At 39.4% G+C, this 24,686-nt stretch overlaps 1 protein-coding gene and 1 long non-coding RNA gene across 2 annotated transcripts in view; both read left to right on the plus strand.

The window, feature by feature from the left end:
• Positions 1 to 24,686, plus strand: part of LOC126379298 (uncharacterized) — a 56,478-nt gene that overhangs the window by 5,304 nt on the left and 26,488 nt on the right. The window lies entirely within an intron of this gene.
• Positions 3,560 to 24,686, plus strand: part of LOC126379292 (serine/threonine-protein kinase par-1) — a 47,615-nt gene continuing 26,488 nt past the window's right edge. The window contains exons 1-8 of the mRNA XM_050027999.1: positions 3,560 to 3,813; positions 18,048 to 18,164; positions 18,839 to 18,902; positions 20,740 to 20,894; positions 21,144 to 21,275; positions 22,678 to 22,801; positions 23,345 to 23,461; positions 24,292 to 24,422. Coding sequence (XP_049883956.1) covers positions 3,664 to 3,813; positions 18,048 to 18,164; positions 18,839 to 18,902; positions 20,740 to 20,894; positions 21,144 to 21,275; positions 22,678 to 22,801; positions 23,345 to 23,461; positions 24,292 to 24,422 — 990 coding nt within the window. The 5' untranslated portion in view covers positions 3,560 to 3,663. The remainder of the gene's footprint in view (positions 3,814 to 18,047; positions 18,165 to 18,838; positions 18,903 to 20,739; positions 20,895 to 21,143; positions 21,276 to 22,677; positions 22,802 to 23,344; positions 23,462 to 24,291; positions 24,423 to 24,686) is intronic.

The raw sequence follows: 24,686 nt of genomic DNA on the forward strand, positions 1-24,686 counted from the left end.
TTAAACGGGGGAAATTTTGTACAGCGCCAGCTGTATATACGTACATTCTAATTCTAATTTCATGGATAACAGACATGCACCTTTTATCATTGTTTTTGAGTATTTAAATGACGACCCTTTTTATTACACCCAGGCACAATTACATCTTCCACCCATTATTATTCTGATCAAAATAGAGAGAAGCAATATAGGTAGCAACATCATTCTATACATAATGTGATCCAAATATCAAGCAACAATTATTTTTATATGTGCTTCTGCTATTACAATGTATTTTGAAATAATTATCTGCCCGAGTTATGAGAATCCGGAGTCATAACTCGGTAAATATTACACGCGGAATAGTCATACGTACATACATACATAAACTCACGCCCGTAATCCCTAACGGGGTGGGCAGAGCCACAAGTAATCAAAAGCAACTTGCAGCCACTGTTGATACAATGTCGTAAGCTGGATATGATGAACCTTATGGTGATAAGGGATCAGCCTATCGCCTATAACATTAGTCCATCATGTTACCATGTGTCATGTTAGTCATACCTACTTTTTCACACCGCCTAATTTTATTTTAACCCTTAAACAGGCCCCGAAGAACTGCTGTAAGAAATAAAGTGTTATATATGGATTTAGGCTTTGAATAGCGGCCTGTATGATTCCTTATCAACACATTCAGAAAAAAAACACTGAAAGTCCTGAAAAAAAATGTGGGAAAACATAATCCCATTGCCTGGATAGAGACTATCCTTTATGTGATAGCTATATATAAATGTCGAATGTTTGTCTGTTCATAATTCTAGTGTTTGATTACTAGATCATTATTATTTTAAATTGTAATTGCTATTACTTATTTAATTATTTATTTATAAATAATTTAATTTAAAAATAATTGTATTAATTTTTTATATTTATAACATAATCATAATAAATTTGTGTGTAATCGAAATGATGCGTAGTTTTTAGTAAAACAAATATGTTTAAAAAAAACACAAGTAACGTCGGGTGCAAAGGCTAGTATAAAAAAATTGGTGATTTGAACAGGCAAAGGATATATATCTCCCACAAATAAGTTCGACTCAACAGGCTTTGGTCACATGTTCCCCACATTATTATTTGCCTTGTTTTAGACAATTTAGCAAGAAATCAACTAGAAATAATGCAAATCCTGTTAGGAAAATTCAAAATCTCTAACATATCAAAAAATTGCACGACTTACCTTTCTTTGTTTCGCCATAATCTGTATAAAACCACCACAGTCACTCAAAAACACGTCTCTAACGGACAGACGAAACTCGAATGGCTGTCAGTGTCACTTACGTTCGGATACACAAAGTTTGAAAATTCGGAACCATAGAATATATATTTACGATTAAATTTTGACAGATTGTGGACTCTTTATTGCCAAAACCTGGCTACAGCATCGAAAAATCAATGTGGGACACATATGTCCGCGGCCTGCTTAAGGGTTAAGTTATATCCGTCATTTTCATATCCGTCGAAAAGGAAAGGGACGGATGATTCACAGCTCTTAATTTTAGGAAGAATGAGTAAATTAATGAATAACCCGGGCGAATCAAAAGGTACGTCGCTGGTATGCAATCCGTTTGACGTGCTGTCTACTTAACTGTGTCGGGTTATTAACGGATGTAAAATTTTTAGACGGTTGGTTTAGATTTGTGCTTAAAATTGACGTGTGTTCCATAAATTTTATGCTTGTCGATTACCCGTCGCTCTCCTTTTCGGCGGATAAGAAAATGACAGATATAACTTAATGTGTGTGAATATGTAATAAATAAATAAATAAAATAAAATTAGATGGTATTTACAGGAATTAGCACCATTATCACCTTATAGCTATACAGCGCCATCTATATTGTTTTTGGTGAACGTAGCCTGGAAACTCCCTCATTTACACTAAAGAATAATAAATACATAAGTAGGTATGTCTATTCCGCATGTAACATTTATTGCCTTGAGTGAAAAACACCAGTAAAATGATAGTTACCAATATGTTTACTTTTTCATAGGATTAGCCATAGAGGCAGCCAATCAGCTCGCGACACTATAAACACTTCAGGACCCCGATACCGACCCCGCCGGCGTGGACGACGATTTCCCTCATTCAGCGCTTATCGCTATCGACCCACTAGGGTCGATTAATTCTTTCAAATATTCTTCCTCTGACGACGCCCTGAGCCGAGGTTCGCGCCCAACTGGGCACCCTCAGGCCTGTTGTCTTAAACGTTGTACCGGGTGAGAGCCTTCAGCGCTCCCCATTTGTCCGGCCAAGTAGTTAATGCCATCTGCGGCAAATCTACAATAAGTCACGTCAAAAAAAAAATTTTTTTTCATAGTTTCTTATACGTACATTTCCAACAGAAACAGTATTTTTCTACACAGTAGTGTTGTTCTTACTAGCTCAACAATTTGCCACCTTGACGGCTTTCTGGGGCCGACTAATCGACTAGTCGGCCTAACCTGTAGTCGGTTCATCTCTAATTTTTAATAATAGTGAAAAACATCATTTTTAAAGCCCCTTTAGCGTCTACCGTCTGCTTACTAGAAAATAAGGTTGATTATAAGTTTTTTTATGTAAAATAGGGTAGCTTCCAACTAGTCAAACAAATCAGTTACATTTTACTAAACTTCAAAACACGAAATTACATTGGAATTTGTTTGAAAAAGCAACCTGCGACGTTATAGAAAAATGTGATAAAATGTCGCAATTACCTATTATTACATTTTTCTTTATTAAAATTCATAAATTAAGTTAAATAGGTAAAGAAACGGTTTTTTGACACATTTAGATCTGTCTTTATTTAGTAATCAGAATTTCATAATTTATCTTTGACTTAGAAAACTACCCAATTTATCTTAGTTAGGTACCTATTTAAATATTTCTCAGTCTAAAAATAAAGTATAACATTTTATATCAGAATCTCTTTGCAAATTGATATTAAACAGCAAACTATGGTAAAGGTTAGGCTATGACCTTTAAATGTTTCTAGATTTAGCGTTCATCCGCGAGGACATAATATAAGCTAGGTACCCATGGATAAACAGATTATATCAACCTATATACCGTAAAGGTTGGAGGTTGCATTAAAAAGCGTGCAACGCGAAAAATCGATATTCCACTGTCTGACGTACACAAAATCTACTTGGGTTTTAAAATTGCCGCGAAATGACGTCAGAGGACCCTGTGACGTCACGCGTTCAAGACGAACTTAATACGAATCCAGCTATCTCTTTCCAACGTTCGAATAATGAATCAACGGGAACGAGACGGCGCGCGTCGCGTAAGGTTGTGAATCGAGCTCTTTTTTTCACAAGCCAGGGCCGCTCAACTTGAGCCGTACACACTGATAACAAAATTGGTGATAACGCGAAGCTTATTTTGATTGTAGCGATTAGTTTATCGTTTCAAATTGTGTTTAGTTTTCGTATTGTGTTTTAATGATTGTCGCGTGTGTATTTGTGATGTTTGCGAGTTGAATTAGACGAGTTTGTTAATGAAACCTCGGTGTCTCATTAGGAGGGGCCTCCGCCGAATGACGTACGCGACGGTGGCGCCCCGCGGCCGTTCGCGCGTACTACCCGACAGTAGTCAAATCGCGAGTGTAGATACTCGTCCGAGCGAGTTTTCTCGCGATTTTCACGAAAATGGCCAACAATATAAAACAAATTCACAAAAGCAAACATTTCCCGATAGATCAGCTAGTGTGTGTCGGTAACTATGAACTCGAAAAGACGATCGGAACGGGGAATTTCGCCGTTGTAAAACTAGCAACACATGTTATTACTAAGTCAAAGGTGCGTACCTAACGTAGTTTCGCCGAGTATTCTAGTGGTTTTCGTGTTATTGAAAGTGTTTTTTTGCATAATGAGAGTGTTTCTGGAGTCAGTGTGGAGTTACGGAGGTGCCTAATGTTTTTGTGCATGTTTATCGTGGTGTGTCCAGTTGGTTTTTTCCACTCGGCGCTTCGGCCGCGGATGGCTCCCACTGTGGTCAGGTCTGCCAAACGTTGTTGTATAAAGAAACAAGTTCTTAAATGAGGGGGCGAAACGTGTTTGTTAAAAAAAATAACATAACACAACCAGTTTTCGTATAACGATTGTTTACTCCGCTACACGGCCTTGATAACAGCATTTGTATTCGGCCGGATAATAATTCCAACTTCAAAATTTCCCTCAAGTGAAATATAGTAAATTCGTTCGAAACTCTTTTGTTTGGTGTCTTTTTACTGTTTTATTTTTTTTTCAATTTTATTGTAAATGGCGGGAAGATAGTTTTGCTTTTCATGTTTTTTTGTAGTTTTTTCTTGACCTCCAAAATGTTTTGCGGCAATTATGCCAATTGGCGGGTTTCATTCAATGAATGTCCCCAGTCAATTATGGTGGCAGTCTTGTTATTGGCTGGCTGTGATCTGCAGCACTTCAGTTTATCTCTGTAAATATCTATTTACTCACTGTTACAATATTACTACTAGTCTAAAGAATATGTTACAAAAAATATTTATTTATGGCTGTTTTCAGTTTAATACTTTTGATATTTATGTTTTTTATTAAGATACCAAAAATCTAACTAACTGTTCATAATAAAATTTAAATAATTTCTATCCTTTTCATTGTAAACTCATAAAATAATTGCACCACTAAATTGTGTTATGTTTTCTTGCCACTGGTTGCCTGGAAGAAATTGCTGCTTAGCAATAAGGCCGCCAGATTGTGCTGTATCTTTCGTCTTTGTGTGTAAACCTTGTTTTGTATGTTGTGTGCAATAAAGTATATAGGTACCTATTTGTATAAATTCAGCATGAGAATAAAATTTTAGTCTGTGTAGTTAAAACGTCACTCATTGTTCACCATTTGTCTGGCCATGTTGTGAATACCATTCAATATGATTACATTGATGCTAGGGTCTGAAAGATTTAATGTACTTAACCGTCAATTAATCCTTTAACGCATAAAATCCATATATGGATTTTAAAGTTTCACTTTTTTATCATATTTTTATGTCATCTCCTTCATGATTCATGCAATAAGGGGTTAAAAATGTTTTGCAAGCGAGAAATTTAAAAGGCATAGCTTTTCAGTAACTATTTCGCTCACATCAACTTCATAGAATAAGGAATAATACTACGTACATAGTGGCAACTCTCCGCTCCCCACCAGTGGCTGAGCTAGGGTTACCTCACCTCCTTCGGTCTTACTTTAGTCTTCAATCATATGTCGTCAGACGTCACAGTGTCACACACAATTTGGTTGCGGACTTCAACCCCCAAAGGGTTAAAAAATGGGTTGAAAGTTTATATGAAACTCTGTAATTTTTGGCCTTTGACCTGACCTAACCTAACTCAATAGGAATTACAGCCAAATAAAATAGACCACTTACCTACCTTAATATGGGTTACACATGCATTGAGACCTATGTACCTATTCCACTTTATGTAAAATAATTGAAATAAATTAAACCACATTGTTGTTTGAATACATAATATACTTCTCATTAAAAAACATACATAGACACATACATAAACTCACGCCTATTTTTCACTGGGGTAACTAAGGAATTCCATTTGCTTCTATCCTGAGGCACTTGTCTTGAAAGCCTTGCTTCCGAAACATTGTTCGTTTATTTACTCGGACCGGACATATGCTAAGATCCAAAGTGGAGAAGTGGAGCCAGACAATCACCCAGTGGTATCCACGAGACGGTGCCAGAAAAAGGGGTAGACCGAAAAGGAGATGGGACGATGAGATCAGGATGACTGCGGGCCCTTTCTGGACAAGAGCGGCGCGTGATCGCCATCATTGGAAAGGATTGGAGGAGGCCTTTGCCATGAGGCACTCCGAAATAAGAGATTTAATATAAAGTGAATCCTGAGGCACTTAATAAAAAATTAATAAAATAATGTTTATTGGCAACAAACAAAATACAATTAGCTAGAGGCTGATGCCTTCTTTTAAGCTAATAGGGCCTTTGTTAGAAGGCACCACTCTTCCAAAGTAGGTAACAATAACATTTTATACTTTTTTATTTTATTTTATTGTTCTACCGTACTTACACATTATTACTATAATTTACATACATGCAAAGGAGGGATGCGCCAGTGAGTGTGTGTGTGAGTGTGTGTGCGTCTTCTCTTGCTTCCTCCCCCTTTTCTAAGATCATTTCCAAGTTGGTCAATGTATATCCTTCTAGGACATACATTCCAAAATATTGGACATTGAAATTGATTTTAATACCTATTATGGCTTTTAAAAAATTTTAATATGAGTTAAATTTCAAATTTGAATTTAGAACATCTACAAGAATTATAAACCTTATAAATACCCACTGTATTTTTTTAAACATTTAATTTATTTTTTATTTATAAATTTTATAATACACCAACATAATAGGTATGGGCCCACTGGGATTAGAACTTGAGACCTTTGGATCATGAACCCAACCCTCAACCATTGAACCACATACATTACATGTAAAAAGCCCACTGTGACGTCATAGAAAAACGTGATAAAATATTGGACTAATTATTACGTTTTTCTTCATTAAAATTCGTAAATTAAATAAGTTAAATAGAAAAAAGAAAATGTTTTTCATTAGTTTTAGATCAGTCTTTATTTAGTTATCAGAATTTCATAATTTATCTCGAACCTAGTACACAACCCAATTAACCCAAAAGTGACTAAGTATCAAGATATCACGGTCACATCCCTAATCTATAAATTAAAGAATCAATATTTATTCGGTCAACAAACATTTGGCTTCGTGGCATTTGGCTCAACTTCAATCAAATGTTTGTTATTGTTTATCAATAATAAAATACCTACTTATATTCTCTGGAAAATAATATACTGAACCTTGGTTAATGGAAACTACCTCCGGGGTCCAGTGGTTAAGCGTTGGGCTCACGATCGAAGGTCCCAAGTTCGAATCCCAGTGGGGACATATCAGAAAAATCACTTTGTGATCGCTAGTTTGGTTAGGACATTACAAGCTGATCACCTGATTGTGCAAAAAGTAAGATGATCCGTACTTCGGAAGGCACGTTAAGCCGTTGGCCCCGGTTAGTACTTACTGATGTAAGTAAGTAGTCGTTACATGACTTCAGGGGCCAGAGTTGATGAGGTTGGTATTCCATCTCACAACCCACATGATAAGATAATTTATCTCTGACCTAGGAAACTACCCAATCGTCCATCATGTTGGAAGGCACAATCCATCTGTCGGATTTTACGACATGTCAGGGGCCTTTGGCGGCTCAAATAACCTTGACACCAAGGTTGATGAGGTTGGCAATTCACCTCACAACCCACACTATAGAAGAAGAAGAATGGAAATTTTATATCTTTCAAATTCAAATTATTATTTTTTTATTCGTATTAAATAAGGTTTTACTGACGATATGTTGCTAATAAAATCGCTTTTAACCTAATTAGCTTATAATCTATTGCATTCAAAAATAATAGTTCTAATTCTAATACATTTTGATTAATATTAAGTGTTGTTTTTTGGATTATATGAACCGGAGGTGGTATGGAGAGATACCACGCTGATCCATTGCGGGTTGGTGGATATATTTTACGGCTAATTACGGCACGGAATCATGTTATTTTTTCGGACAACAAGCCGTCACAAAAAGTGATTTCGACAATATCCCCATCGGCAATCATACCCGGACCTCCAGATCGTGAGCCTAACGCTCTAACCACCAGACCACGGGGGCTGTTCACACAAAAAAAAGTAATGAGTATAAAAACAAAGCAGTTCAGTAACAATGGAAAGCCATGAAAATTTAAAAGATGAAGTAAACTTTGGTCCCTAAGTTACTTGGAAATTTGAGAAGCCAAAAAAATGAGCGCGATTTTCTTTACTTCCGAAACTCGGAACATTTTTAAGCTCTTCGTAGAGTACTTCGACGGGTTAGGACAGCTTTGTTGGAGTCCTTTAAGGGCATTTGGAGTCCGTAAAAATGTATCTACTCTGGGTGTAATGTGACTACTTTGGGCGCCATCCCCCTTGCGTCAGACCTCAACGGTTGCAGAGGCGAAGATGGGAGCCATCGGTACGGCAATGCAGGACGGAAGTGGCAAGTCACATGGACTATAACCTGGAACCTGACAGAGTGCAGCAGCAACTGTCAGTACTATTCAGAGGCGGAGGACAGGAGTCCTAGTATGGCTTTGTAATAGACTACTCTGGGCGCCATCCCACTCGCGTCAGACAGAGTACTACGCGGCGGAAGGCAAGAAGGAAACCACTGCCCTATTTTTCCCTAAAAAAGCAGCATGGAAAATGCTGCACCGACAAGAGCGTGGCTCTTAAATTGATGATGATGAAAAATGTATCTCTCCTTCCGAGAAACTGAAAGACATACATATACAATACAAGGAACAAAAATAAAATTGCTATCCAAAATTCTAGGTTAGACAAATTAAATTCAACTTTTTTGGGGTTGTGTATACGTTTTTACAATAAAATACCAACGAACCAACCTCCGTCGTCCAGTGATTGAGCGTTGGGCTCACGAGCCGGAGGTCCCGGCTTCGAATCCCAGTGGGGACATCAAAAATAACTTTGTGGTCCCTAGTTTGTTTAGGACATTACAGGCTGATCACCTGATTGTCCGAAAGAAAGATGATACGTGCTTCGGAAGGCACGTTAAGCCGTTGGTCGCGGTCACTACTTACTGATGTAAGTAAGTAGTTACATGAGCCATGTCAGGGGCCTTTGGCGGCTCAATAGTAACCGTGACACCAGGGTTTATGAGGTTGGTCATCCACCTCACAACCCACACGATAGAATAACCAGACAGTATTTTAAATTTGTCAGAAAATAAATTTAATGCTCATGTGAAGCACGGACGTATGGAGCCTCATGACCCATATATGGATCACTAGTCTGTCAACGTGTTAATAAGGCGGTACTTTGTTACCCGGGATTCAAGTGGGGCACCCGCCCTTAGTGCGTTTCTGGTTTCTTCGTGACCCATGTATGGGTCATGACAGACTAGCTTCATACGTTCGTGACCCATACATGGTTCATGGGTATGGAGCTAGTCCGTCATGACCCATATATGGATCACTAGTCTGTCAACGTGTTAATAAGGCGGTACTTTGTTACCCGGGATTCAAGTGGGGCACCCGCCCTTAGTGCGTTTCTGGTTTCTTCGTGACCCATGTATGGGTCATGACAGACTAGCTTCATACGTTCGTGACCCATACATGGTTCATGGGTATGGAGCTAGTCCGTCATGACCCATATATGGATCACTGGTCTGTCAACGTGTTAATAAGGCGGTACTTTGTTACCCGAGATCCAAGTGGAGCAGCCGCCCTTCGTGCGTACCTGGTTTCTTAGTGACCCCGATTCCTGCAGACACCTCCTAATTTTACTTTAAGTTATACCTGTCATCTTATTCGACGAAAAGGAAAGGGATTGACAGTCGTAAATTTTAGGAAGAATGAGTAAATTAATGAATAACCCGGGCGAATAAAAAAGTATCCCGCTGGTATGCGAACCGTTTGACGTGTGCTGTTAACTTAATTCTGTCGGGTTATTGGCCAATGTAAAATTTTCAGACGGTTGTTTTAGATTTGTGCTTAAAATTGACGTGTGTTCCATAAATTTTATGCTTGTCGATTATCCGTCCCTTTCCTTTTTGGCGGATAAGAATTTAGCACCAGTGACCCATGCATGGGTCACGGACGTATGGAGCTAGTCAGTCGTGACCCGTATATGGATCACTAGCCTGTCAACGTGTTAATAAGGCGGTACTTTTCCAACCCAATTGAAACATTTTTTCATCTCATCGCTTAGTAAACAGTTGATTACGCAAAAAAAACTGGGCAAGTGTGAATCCGACTCGCGCTATGAGGGTTCTGTAGCATTAATTAATAATAAAAATAATATTTATGTACGAACTTATGTAACCAAATTTGTAAGATTTGCAGATGACATTGCTGCATTCGCAGAAAATGAAATAGCATTAGAAAATCTGATAACAACCATGGACATTGTAATCAAAAAATTTCAGTTAAAGATAAACGCGAGCAAAACTAAAATAATGACAACATCCAAACATCCAGCAAACTATAGACCTGTTAAACTGAATGACAACATATTAGAAAGAGTTGATAGTTTCAAATATCTTGGAAGTATAATAAATAGTGACTCTAGATGCACACAAGACATAATAGCCAGAATTGCAATAGCCAAACAAGCATTTAACAGGAAAAAATACATTTTGAAAACCAAAAACATATCATTAAAAATAAGGAAACGGTTTATTAAATCATATATTTGGAGCATTGCACTCTATGGAAGTGAAACGTGGACTATGACACAGAGAGACAGAGAGAGATTGGAAGCGTTTGAGATGTGGTGTTGGCGAAGGATGGAGGGTATAAGCTGGACTGAAATGGTGTCAAATGAAAAAGTGCTGGAAAGAGTTGAAGAAAAGAGAACCATATTGAAGACTATAGAGAACCGGAGAGGAAATATGATTGGCCACCTGATACGACACGATTCATTTATAACAAACATTATAGAAGGAAAAATTGAAGGGAAGAGAGGAAGGGGTAGACCTAGGATAACATTTATGAAACAAATAAAAGAGAAGGTGCAGGTCGTGTCGTATCGGGAGGTGAAGGTTTTGGCGGGAAGAAGAGAGGAATGGCGGTTACTCCACCGACAAGAGCGCAGCTCTTAAATAGAGAGAGAGACGAACTTATGTAACAAATTAATAAATAAGTATGAAACACGATGTCCATGCCTCAGTCGTCTGGGCCCGCAGAATACCAGCGTCGTGGCTCACGCCGCGGCTTATGCTGAGCGAGGTCCACGTCCACCACCGCCACATGACTGTTACGACCAATATTTTGTATTTTATTGATATTTTTCTGTTCCTTTTACGTTTCTGTTAATAATTGTGATTTTGTGTAAGATTTTTTTTCCTACTGTGTTTGTATTGTTACTGTGCGTCCTCTAATAATAGATACTTTCTTTCTTTCTAATTTTGCCACTGAAAAACTATTGTCTCCATACCTCGACATAGGTCGCGAATCACGACTGTTTTACCAATTTTTTAATTTATTTGAGCCAAAAATTAAACATTTTTAAAATAACATACTCTCGCCAAACTTGTTCTATCGTGTGGGTTGTGAGGTGGATTACCACCCTCATCAACCCTGGTGTCAGGGTTATAATTGAGCCGCCAAAGGCCCCTGCTGACATGGCTCATGTAACGACTACTAACTTACATGAGTAAGTAGTAACCGGGACCAACGGCTTAACGTGCCTTCCTGTCTTCTTTTGCCTCCACATTCATCAATCGCTTCATACACGCACGCCGGTTCGGAGTAACTAACAGCACCTACCTACCTACTGAATATAGTTTTGAATTTGGTTAAGTTGGGTTCCATTTTTAACTCCCGACGCAAAAACGACGGGGTGTTACGTATAAGTTTGACGAGTTTCTGTGTGTGTGTAAATGTGTATGTGTTTGTCTGTGGCATCGTAGTTCCCAAACGGATGATCCGATTTTAATGTGGCTTTTTTTGTTTGAAAGGTATATCAGTCGAGAGTGTTCTTAGCTATGTTTAGTGGAAATCGGTTCAGGTCTTCAAGGTCATCAGGTCTTTTGTTAGGTGTGATAGGAATGTTACACGCTCAGTTTGCTTGCAAGCATATGTGGGATCTGACATTTGAAACACTAATGTCTTCTGGAACCACTGATCAGACCAGTCTGCTGTTAGCGTACTTTTTTCTGGTCGGGGGTTTTTCCAATTGAACTTCGGAACCCTAAAACGTTAGAAAAAACGGAGTGCGATTTTTTTTTCGACAACAAGGCCGAACCAAGGCGGGTCGATGACATTGCAAAAATGCATTTCCCTAGCTTTATCCCGTTGCTCACAGGGTCCGCTTACCTAACCTGAAGATTTGATCCGGTTTTTTACAGAAGCGACTGCCTGTCTGACCTTCCAACCCGCGAGGGGAAATCCAGCCCAATACAGCTTACGTCCCATACCATTACGCCATAACGACCTCCGTGGTCCAGTCGTTGAGCGTCGGGCTCACGATCCGGAGGTCCCGGGTTCTATTCCCGGTGAGGACATATCACAAAAATTACTTTGTGATCCCTAGTTTGGTTAGGACATTACTGGCTGATCACCAGATTGTCCGAAAGTAAGATGATCCGCGCTTCGAAAGGCACGTTAAACCGTTGGTCCCGGTTACTACTTACTGATGTAAGTAAGTAGTCGTTACATGAGCCATGTCAGGGGCCTTTGGCAGCTCAATAGTAACCCTGACACCAGGGTTGATGAGGTTGGTACTCCACCTCACAACCCACACGATAGAAGAAGTCACATACCTCTGATCATTTCTCGGGAATGTGCGTTTCCTCACGATGTTTTCCTCCACCGCTGAGCACGTTAATCATTTATGATCCAAACATGAATTCGAAAACAAATTCGACAATCATTGGTTTAGGCCTGTGCTGGATTCGAACCTGCGACCTCAAAGTGAGAGGCAAGCGTTCTACCAACTGGCTTACTACGGCTCGCTGTTCTATACTTTTTTTTTAGTAATAGTACTCCTTATTCTACGCTTTTGATTGGTAGAAATTAGCCCTACTCACCCCTGCAAGAATCACTGGCGTGATTTGTCTATGTACCATAATTAATCGCTACTTTCACTGTCAAACCCAAACTGTACCTAGCGTTAAGTTGGCATTGGAAAGCGTAGCACAGAACCGAACTTGCGACCTTGACTTCGCGAGGTTACACTGTCACCTTGCATTTTGTCGTCGTTTGCAGAACTATACCTATTAGGGTGTAAAAAAACATAGAACATGTTCTGCTGTTTATCATGGCATGTCGTAAAATCCGACAGATGGATTGTGTCTTCCAACATGATGGACGATCAAAGATTTAAAAGAAATTATCATCTTATCGTGTGGGCTGTGAGGTGGAATACCAACCTCATCAACTCTGGTCCCTGATATAACTCATGTAACGACTACATACTTACATCAGTAAGTAGTAACCGGGACCACGGCTGAAAGTGCCTTCCGAAGCACGGATCACCTTACTATCGGACAATCAGGTGATTAGCCTGTTATGTCCTAACCAAGAGGAGCTCGGTGGCGCAGCGGTAAACGCGCTCGGTCTGCGATTGTTGAAGTTAAGCAACTTTCGCAAAGGCCGGTCTTAGGATAGGTGACCACAAAAAAAAATTTAATCTCAAGCTCCTCCGTGCTTCGGAAGGCACGTTAAGCCGTTAGTCCCAGCTGCATTAGCAGTCGTTAATAACCACCAATCCGCACTGGGCCCGCGTGATGGTTTAAGGCCCGATCTCCCTATCCATCCTTAGGGAAGGCCCGTGCCCCAGCAGTGGGGACGTTAATGGGCTGGTGATGATGATGATGTCCTAACCAAACTAGGGATCACAAAGTGTTTTTTGTGACATGACAAATACTTTTTTAAGTTCCGGGTATGGTATTGGAAGGTCGCAGAAGCCGCTGGGAATGGTACAGTTAGTAGCCGGGACTAACAACTGAACACCGTAACTTCGTAATTTACATCTTAGCGCTTCATTTGTATCAACAATGGCCCCGATTCCTGCAGACACCTCCTAATTTTACTTCAAGTTATACCTGTCATTTTCTTATCCGCCGAAAAGGAAAGGGACAGATGATTGACAGCTCTTAATTTTAGGAAGCATGAGTAAATGAATGAATTACCCGGGCGAATCAAAAAGGTATCTCGCTGGTATGCCAACCGTTTCACGTGTGCTGTCAACTTAATTCTGTCGGGTTATTGGCCAATGCAAAATTTTTATAGGGTTGTTTTAGATTTGTGCTTAAAATTGACATGTGTTCGATAAATTTTATGTTTGTTGATTACCGGTCTCTTTCCTTTCCGGCGGATAAGAAAATGACAGATATAACTTAAAATAAAATTAGATGGTGTTTACAGGAATTAGCACCAGTAGTTGTCTTTGACTACTTGTGGCTCTATCCACCCCATTAGCTATAACAGGCGTGAGTTTCTAATCTAAGCGTTCACAAGTAAAGAAAACGTGAAAAGACATATGATATTATTTTATCTTAGGATAAGATAATAGTTACACAATGAATGATTTTTATCTATTTATTTATCTAACAACAATATAACTTAGCATCGCGCCTGTATCCCCTAGGGGGTAGGCAGAGGTGTATAGTATAACATCCACTCCCTCATCCTTGCCAGCTGTGTTGATGAGGAAATGATTGAAAACCGGCGCTGGATGGCGCCATAGCATGGCTCCACAGCACAAGATGAGAAGCCAACATTCCTTATCGAACTCAAAACTACTTTTGGATTTGATTTCGCTACGTACTACCACGGGAAATATACTGTATATATAATATAACTATCATCATCATCATCAACCCATTAACGTCCCCACTGCTGGGGCACGGGCCTTCCCTATTGATGGATAGGGAGATCGGGCCTTAAACCACCACGCGGGCCCAGTGCGGATTGGTGGTTATTAACGACTGCTAATGCAGCCGGGACCAACAGCTTAACGTGCCTTCCGAAGCACGGAAGAGCTCGAGATGAAAACTTTTTTTGTGGTCACCCATCTTATGGCCGGCCTTTGCGAAAGTTGTTTAACTTCAACAATCGCAGACCGAGCGCGTTTACCGCTGCGCCCTCGAGCTCCTCAATGCATAATATAACTATACAAAACGGGAAATATACTGTATATTTAGTAATGAAGACTATAGAGAACCGGAGAGGAAATATGATTGGCCACCTGATACGGACGACACAATTCATTTATAATAATAATAAATAGTGTATTGTCAACAGTTACAGTAACAATAGATAGATAGATAAAATACTTAAAAAAAAAACAATCAAATAAATAAATCATTTATTTGGTCAATGTTTAGTACATTGAGCTTATTTTTAACTGAAACATGGCACAAAGCATGATCCACTGACTTCCAAACTAAGAGGAATACTTGTGACTTGGAAGGCAGGGTACCGTCGTACATATTTGTGGAAACAGTAATATTATAATCTAACTGTAACAATTACAAAAATCAAAGAAATTAAGGTTATATTTAAACAAACATAGTGTGTGCGTGTGTATGTGTGTGTGCATTTATAACAAACATTATAGAAGGAAAAATTTAAAGGAAGAGAGGAAGGGGTAGACCTAGGATAACATTTATGTAACAAATAAAAGAGAAGGTGCAGGTCGTGTCGTATCGGGAGGTGAAGGATTTGGCGGGAAGAAGAGAGGAATGGCGGTTACTCCACCGACAAGAGCGCAGCTCTTAAATAGAGAGAGAGATAGCGATATGTGTGCGTGCGTGCGTGCGTGTGTGTGTGTGTGTGTGTGTGTAGAGTGTTTTTTTTGTGTGTGTGTGTTTTTTATTAACAGCCTTCGTGGTCTAGTGGTTAGAGCGTTAGGCTCACGATCTGGAGGTCCGGGTTCGATTCCCGATGGGGACATTGTCGAAATCACTTTGTGAGACTGTCCTTTGTTTGGTAAGGACTTTTCAGGCTTGAATCACCTGATTGTCCGAAAAAGTAAGATGATTCCGTGCTTCGGAGGGCACGTTAAGCCGTTGGTCCCGGCTATTAGCCGTAAAAACACCTCCACCACCCCGCAGTGGAGCAGCGTGGTGGAGTATGCTCCATACCCCCTCCGGTTGATTGAGGGGAGGCCTGTGCCCAGCAGTGGGACGTATATAGGCTATTTAATGTTTGTGTTATGTTATGTGTTTTTTTATTATTCGTCACTATCAGTTCTTCCTATAGCACTGTCAAAACTGCACTTAATCTTATCTTGATAATGTCACAGTCATCATATCATTTGTCTTCCTTGTGTTCAATCAGAGATAAACTTTTATTTTTATTGCATTGAGCCGTGGTAGCCTAGTTGGTAGAACGCTTGTCTCCCAGTTTGAGGTCGCAGATTCGAATCCAGCACATGCCTAAACCAGTCTTCTTCTTCTATCGTGTGGGTTGTGAGGTGAATTACCAACTCCATCAACCCTGGTGTCAGGGTTATTATTGAGCCGTCATAGGCCCCTGACATGACTCATGTAACGACTAAGTACTTACATCAGTAAGTCATAACCGGGACCAACGGCTTAACGTGCCTTCCGAAGCACGGATCTTTTTACTTTTTGGACAATCGGGTGATCAGCCTGTAATGTCCTAACCAAACTAGGGATCACAATGCCTAAACCAGTGATTGTAGAATTTGTTGTTGAATTTATCACGTGCTCAGCGGTGAAGGACATTCTCGAGAAACGCGTTCTCGGAGGTATATGTGACCTAACCTGTGTTGGGCTGGTTTTCCCCTCGCGGGTTGGAAGGTCAGACAGGCAGTGGCTTCTGTAAAATATCGGACCTGTCAAATCTTCAGGTTAGGGAAGGGGACTTGTGAAATACGGGATAATGTTAGGGAGATGTTTTTTTTTCTTATTCTATTTCTCCATCCTCTCTTTCATCCGAAGGTTGTCTGGCAGAAGTTGCTGTTTAGCAATAAGGCCGCCTATTGTGCTTCTCTTCTACAGCAGAGAGAGAGAGAGAGAGCTTATTTTATTCGTCTGTATATGTTCTGAATTTATTATTTTGTGTTTAGCGTTAGGGTAGGTACTCGCTAACATTGTAAAATATATATATATATATATATATATATATATATATATATATATATATATATATATGTTTATTTTAACAATGATGATGAAACAAATATAAAATGCAAGGACACATGCTGTATAATGGAATTCCAGTTATTCCAGACAAAGGACCGATTTGGAATTCCATACCTTTCATGTGGGATTGTGAAATCGCCACATGTGCAATAAATAATTATTGATTGATTGATAATAATATACACTCCAGGATGACATGGATTTAGAGCGGGAGCGCAGGGCGCTGTGCGTTAGGGCTAACATGTTGGCCCGCAGGTTTGCACGTTGTACAAAGCAGGTAAAAGTTACGCTCTTTAAAGCCTATTGTAGCTCACTGTACACGTGCGGCCTGTGGGTGAATTACACCCAAACAGAGTACAGGGCCATGCGCACCCATTAATAATAACGCCTTCAGGGCGCTGATGGGGCTGCGCCGTCACTGCAGTGCATCTAGGACGCTAGCAGAAGCTGGAGTCGATAGCTACTCAGCTATAATTAGAAAGCGCATCGCATCCCTGATCCATCGGGTGAGGAGCAGCTCCAACAGCCTCTTGCAAACTGTCGCGGCAAGGCTGGACGTGGACAGTGCTATTATGCAGCACTGGACCCGCGTCCAACTTGCCGAAGACACTAAATTATAATTGTAATTTTTTACTAACATAGATATAAAGACTTTTGTTACTAACAATTGCTATGGGAAAACACCCGAAATAAATGATTTTTATTTTTATTTTATTTTATTTAAAGTTCAGTCATATTTCAAGTTCTATTGTTTGAAAGTTTCTTTGATTTGAAATGTGACGTCACGGGGCAAAATACCACGTGACCATTCGTTTTCGCACGATATTTGAAATTAATAAAGAAAAATATGTTTTTTTTTTTCTATTATATAAAGCTTTTTCTAGAATAAAAATATTTTAAGAGGTTTAAAATAAGCGTTTGAATTTTTTAAAATACTTATCCGAAAACTGTGAAGTAGCCAATTATGAAATTGGACAAGAAGGAAGGACTTACAGCAAAAGTAAAGGAAAAATGTCGAAAATGGATAAATTCTGGTTCCATTACAAAGATCGCGGATTTGATTCCCATTTTTTTTTGTTCGTATCATCATCATGTTTATTTCACCAGTCCGTGCTCCAATGCATTAACTTCTCTCACCCTAAGGTTTTCTGGCAGAAATTGCTATTTAGCAATAAGGCCGCCTATTGTACTTATGTTTTTATTCGTATGTTTATGTCCTTTGTATATGTCGTTGTGCAATAAAGCATTATTGATTGATTGATTCCCAGTCGGGTTTCTACGAAAAAAAACTAATGATCAATTTGTTTTTTTCAGGTTGCAATAAAAATAATAGACAAATCTCGGTTAGATGAAGACAATTTGAAGAAAACGTTCAGAGAAATAGCTATAATGAAGAGGTTGCGGCATCCGCACATAGTCAGGTTATACCAAGTGAGTATATATCTTTTTTTAAGGTCTGTGACCACATGGTTGACACTAGGGGTGGTATTAATAAACTAATCTCAACTTCGAGACTGCCCTCAAGATCATGTCAATGTGACAATTCTCATATAAAAACAGAGACTTGAGCATGATCTTGAGCGCAGTCTCAGCTGAGATTCATTTATTAACACCCTAGGACCTTACTAGGACAGTGTCAGGACGCTACTTTGCCCACTGCAACGGAGCAACTTACAACTGAGCAACAAAACAGGATTAAAAAAAGGCCGGCAAACTAGACTCACAAAGTAATTTTTTTAATTTGTCCCACCGGGACTCGAACCTGGGACCTCTAGATCGCATGATCACGGGAGCTTTTGGGGATGTCGATTGTTTATGTAGCCGGCTTAACCACAACAAACATTTATTGAACCAAAACAAGGATTAAAGCACATAATAACGGGTTCTTACCGCGTTTAAATGGGGATACGACACTCCCGATATTTCGACACTGTTGCAAGTGCCATGAACGCGGTAAGAACCCGTTATTATGTGCTTTAATTATGATAATAACCGCGTAAACTTAAAACAATGTAAAAACAAGGATTACCGACTTAACGTGCCTTCCGAAGCACGGGATCATCTATCTCTTTCTGTCACAATCATAATGTATTTGTGTTTTTCAGGTAATGGAAAGCACTCACACAATATATTTAGTCACAGAATACGCGCCGAATGGTGAAATATTTGGTAAGTTTTACTGCATTGAATTGGATAGTTTCCTAGGTTAAAGTTAAATTATGAAATTCTGATTACTAAATATAGACAGATCTAAAGGTGTCAAAAACGATTTCGTTTTTCTGTGTAACGTACTTATTTGTGAATTTTAATAAAGAAATATGTAATTCAAAAATATCTTTATTCAGTAGGTAACATAGTTACACTTTGAATCGTCATTTTTTACATAACGAACGTCTCATCCGCCTAAAACTACTGCAGCTTCTCACAACCTGTATAGCCGGGGAAAAGAAGCTGCAAGAAAAACCTCGGCACAGGGCCCTAGACGTACTTTAAAAAAATAAAAATAAACATAAAATATTGGTATACAATTGAGTAATTTAGCTGCCTAATATCAGTTCCCAGACAGTTAATCCCATGCATTCATATCTTCTTAATAATCACTAACTTTATAATAACCTTTTTTGTAAAGTTTTTGTTTAACTACTAATAATTTAATAAGTGCGACATTTTGTCACGTTTTTCTATGACTGCACAGTGTGCTTTTTCATACAAATTCCATAGTGATTTCGTGTTTTGACGTTTAGTAAAAAGTAACTGATTTGACTAGTTGGAAACTAGCCTAATTATTACAGCTTCAAGGTACCGCAGACATAAGTATTAGATAAATTTCAACTGTATACCTCTTAAGTGTAGTTTTCACTAACACAGTTGGCTCGACCATTATAGACGGCGATACGGCTCACCTATCACGTTGGTCTAACAGAAAGCTCGGTGAGGTGTGGGTACTTAGTTCATCTTGCGATGGATACCTCTGACTAGTCGTGAGCTTGTGTGTATTTCAACATAAATAAATATACAGGGTGTTAGTGACATCGTAACGAATACTAAGTGGTATGATTCAGACCATGGTTCTGAGTTAATATCAAGTGGAATTTTCCGTCGCACCCTGTATATACGGTACAACCGGGCGGCCTTATGACTCTAAAGTAATTTCTTCCGCATCAAGGAAACAATCTCGTGTGTCTGTCTATCTGTATTTATCTATTCTTAATAATAATAATAAAAAAGTTTATTGAGGTAAAACCTACAACACACATATACATTTACAACATTAAAATATAATTAATATTTTGTTGGAAAAAATAAAGGTATATGGGTGCCTCAGCTCACCAAAAAGGCCAGGGTTCAGTGAAAATTTACCCAGAGGGCAACACTGATTTTCAACCCACGACGCACAATAAATTAAAAATAAATAAAGAGTACAAAAAAACGACTTAGTGTTAGATATGGAAGGCAGAACATACATACATACATAAACTCACGCCTAATTCCCACCGGGGTAAGCAGAGACTATAGAATTTCATTTGCTTCGATCCTGACACACTTCTCTTGCTTCCTCCACATTCATCAATCGCTTCATACACGCACGCCGGTTCAGAGTGGATCGTATTGAACCTTTTCTAAGGACCTCTCCAATTTGGTCATCGTAAGTCCTTCTCGGTCTTCCTCTGCCAGCCCTACCATCAACTTTCGCTTTATATACCGCTTTTGCAATTCTATTATCCTTCATCCGCTCTACGTGTCCAAACCAACCTAACATTCCCTTCTCAATCCTAGTCACTATATCGTCTTTTACACCACATCTCTGTCTTATCACACTGTTTCTCACTCTATCACTCAACTATATATGGAAGGCAGAAATAAAACAATAAAAGAAAGAATTATTACAATAAATAAAAGAAGGAACTATAAGTGAGTAGCGAAAGCAGTGTGTAGCTATGGTGCATGCGATGTGAGTGCGATAATTAAATAAACGTCATAATACTTCTTTTATTCTTCCTTCCAGACCACCTGGTCTCCCGAGGGCGCATGCCCGAGTCAGAAGCAGCGCGTGCGTTCGCTCAAATGGTGTCTGCTGTAGGATACTGCCACGCCAACGGGGTTGTGCACCGCGACCTCAAGGCCGAGAACCTGCTGCTCGATAGGAACATGAACATTAAGGTATATTGCGTGTATATGCGTGCGTATTGCGTGCCAATGCGTGCGTATTGCGTGCCAATGCGTGCGTATTGCGTGCCAATGCGTGTGTATTTCGTGCCAATGCGTGCGTATTGCGTGTCTATACGTGCGTATTGCGTGCGTGGATTGAATTTATTTGAAGAGAAGCGTTTACAAGATCTCGATTCTTGGCTTGCCTTGCGTTCTTTTTTTTCTATAACGGCTTCCGTCCGTTTATGTTCCGCGTTTCAGCTAGCAGACTTCGGCTTCAGCAACGAATACACGTCGGGTGCGCAGCTGGCCACGTGGTGCGGGAGTCCCCCGTACGCTGCGCCGGAGTTGTTCGAGGGGCGCCGGTACGACGGCCCTCGAGCTGATATATGGGTGAGACTTCCTTTTTTTATTTATTTAATATTTGGGAGACCAACAGCTCTTAACAACTATAGCAAAAATATCATACTTAAAAATTAAGCCAATAACAGTCCAGATGGTTCCGAACATTCCGATATCAAAAACATAAACAAGCGGCAAAGAAAGAGGGTAGACAGATATGTCTGCCCGTAGAAAATTATGGATCTACCTACTCCACTCCAATCTCATCAGTCATCCCGTGATCATGGCACTTGCAACAGTGTCGAAATATCGGGAGTCTCATATCCCCATTTAAAAGCGGTAAGAACCCGTTATTATGTGCTTTAATTAAGCCAATAACAGGTTTCAACCTATATAAAACAGTATAAAAATATTAAAACTTAAACGCACTGACGAGGCCTTTAAATAATACAGGCTCGCGTTCGACCACAATCTCACCTGATGGTAAGTGACAATGTGGATTAGGGTCGATCACGCTTACCTAGCAAATGCGTATTCACTCTAGCCTTAAAGACTCCCAGATTAGAACGAGTTAGATGTACCTCTGTCTACCACAATTGGGATTTAGTCGTGAGTTTACAATAAAACACCAGACGATATTATGAATTTGTCACAAAGGAGGACCGGCGAAATTACATGGACCCTGGCCTATGGACCAATAACGTTAAGCGATATGTTGTTGGAAAGGTTTTTTTTATTTTCTACAACTTTTACTATGGCGGCAAGTCTCGAATCGCTGTGGGAAAAACGTTATGAGCAAATAAAATGAAACTTCATCTCAATATCTTTACAGCTTTTATTGATTATAATAAGTTGTTATAAAGGATTTTAAACGTGTTATTTATATATTAATGCACAGTATTGTCCATAATGATATCCATAACATCAAATAACGACTGCGGACGACAGCCAGTGTCTCGCACGGAGATTCCTCCCCTCCCCGCTCCCGTTGCTCCCGCGCCGCTTATCTACGAAACTCGTGGTGTTTACGCTGGGATAACTTTTTTCTCACAGCGATTCGAAACTTACCGCCATAATGGAAGTTGTAGAAAATAAAAAAACCTTTCTAACGATATATCGCATAACTTTATTGGTCACATAGGCCAAACTGTCGGACCCCCAAAAGTCACGTGAAGCTTACTTAATGTATAAAAGCTAAAATTATTTTTATCATTTATTAAATTAATAAATGATAAAAATGCCTGGTGTCAAATGTGTTCCTCTAGTTATTAAATAACTTGTAATGTATACCCTCATTTATTTAAAAGATGTGTTGCTGTTGCTGTTTTTTGTCGTTTCTACTCCTCAGCCATAACACCTTGCGAAATGACGTAGATTCAAAAATGTAAAATTGACCTTCAACAAGTTTATCCATGATAATTACGTTGAATAAATGATTCTTATTCTGTTCCAGTCTCTAGGGGTCGTCCTATACGTGCTGGTATGCGGCGCGCTGCCCTTCGACGGGAGTACACTGCATGAACTGAGGAGTGTCGTGCTCAGTGGGAAGTTCCGAATACCATACTTTATGTCGCAGGGTGAGTGACAACCAATTAGAGGTTACAGATACGTTAAGCACAAAAAAAATAGTATAATAATAATAAAACACATTATTGCACACAAATTCACAAGACATTTACAGGATAAACTTATTCTAAGGTGGGCAAAGGCGGCCTTATCGCTAAGAGCGATCTCTTCCAGACAACCTTCGGCAGAGGATATAGTACACTTGTACAGCTGCAGTGTAGCGCGCAAAAAAGTAAAATAAAATAAGAGAAAAGAAAAAAAGACAGAAAAAACACCCAAATGTTTTTTTTTTTTTTGCAATAAATATCTTATCTTAAGCCACGTTAAGATTAGAGACGCACGTTAAGCCGTTGGTCCCGGTTACTACTTACTGATGTAAGTAAGTAGTCGTTACATGAGTCGCGTCAGCCTTTGGCGGCTCAATATAAACCCTGACACCAGGGTTGATGAGGTTTGTCATCCACCTCACAACCCACACAGTAGAAGATTTTCAATATGGCGGGCAATATGTTACGCGCTAAATGTTGCTAAGAGGAAGTGTTGTCTGTTTCCAGAATGCGAGCATTTAATCCGTCACATGTTGGTCGTGGAGCCGGATAAACGACTGTCATTGCGCGGCGTGGCGCGGCATCGCTGGTTAGCCACGCACCACGCCCCCGCAGACATACAGGGTGAGTTGAGTACATTGAATACTAATAGTTGGTTCATTTATTTAACGTATAGTAACATTAACGGTTCCCTATTATGTTAATTTTATGTCATACATTTGCATGGCATATATTTACTATTCCTAATAATCGTTATGCATAAAAGGCATTAGGCATAACTATTTGAACATAATATAATGAAGCATAAACACTTTTAAGTATAAATTCATACCTATTTAAGTAACATGTTGGCGGCCTAGGGGTGGCCCTTGGGCCGCACCCTAACCTACTATTACACTATGGTATCCAAGTTAAATGTGATAAACCTTACAAGAATAGGGCAAACATCATTAGGCTTAACAAGCATTATGCTAAGTAAAACAGTATGACAAGTAACCATTATGCCAAAAGACAATTATGACTAAAAAATATGCCTAACCGGTTATGCCTAATTAAAATAGGACAAACAACATTATGCGAAAAGAAGGGTCCCAACATTAACATGATTATTGTAGTGATGCGCGGTAATGAATGATTCATTCGAATTCGAATGACCGAATATTCGAATCATTCGAATGGAAAATAAAATAAATATAATACTCCGATTCCTGCAGACACCTCCTGTTGTTTTTTAAGTTATACCCGTCATTTTCTTATCCGCCGAAAAGGAAAGGGACGGATGATTGATTGACTTTAAAACTTTATATTTAAATTAAAACACTTTAAAAAAGTTAATAACTAATTGAATGATTCATTCATATGCTTAGTCATTTAAATGAATCATTCGAATGATTCGTTTTATTATTTTTTCACATAGTGTTTTAAAACTAAAACCAAATATTTTCTTCTGACAGCCCCCGACGCGTCAGAGGGCGGGTGTCTCTGCCATCCAGCGGGTCCGGACTGCATCGACAGCGAGTCAGACGACACGGTCATACGACATATGCTCAACTTACCCGGCTTAACACGACATCAGATCATGCAGGTACGTTGCGGTTGGCACTTGACTGTTAACCCGTTCGCGGACGGAGGTCGTGAGCGAGCAAAGAAATCGAATGAATGAGTGAATTAAACACTATATTGCGCACACAAACAGAACAAGTACAGTCATGAGCAATATCATGTATCCACTTTAGAACCCTGTCGCACTATCATATTTGACATTTAATGAGACTTACGGTTTAATTTGTCAAAAAGTTAATGTGACATGGTTTGTGTATAAATATTAGTACTCGTGACCGTACAGGGA

This window comes from Pectinophora gossypiella, chromosome 28 (genome assembly GCF_024362695.1).
Source record: "Pectinophora gossypiella chromosome 28, ilPecGoss1.1, whole genome shotgun sequence".
NCBI classification, from domain to species: domain Eukaryota; kingdom Metazoa; phylum Arthropoda; class Insecta; order Lepidoptera; family Gelechiidae; genus Pectinophora; species Pectinophora gossypiella.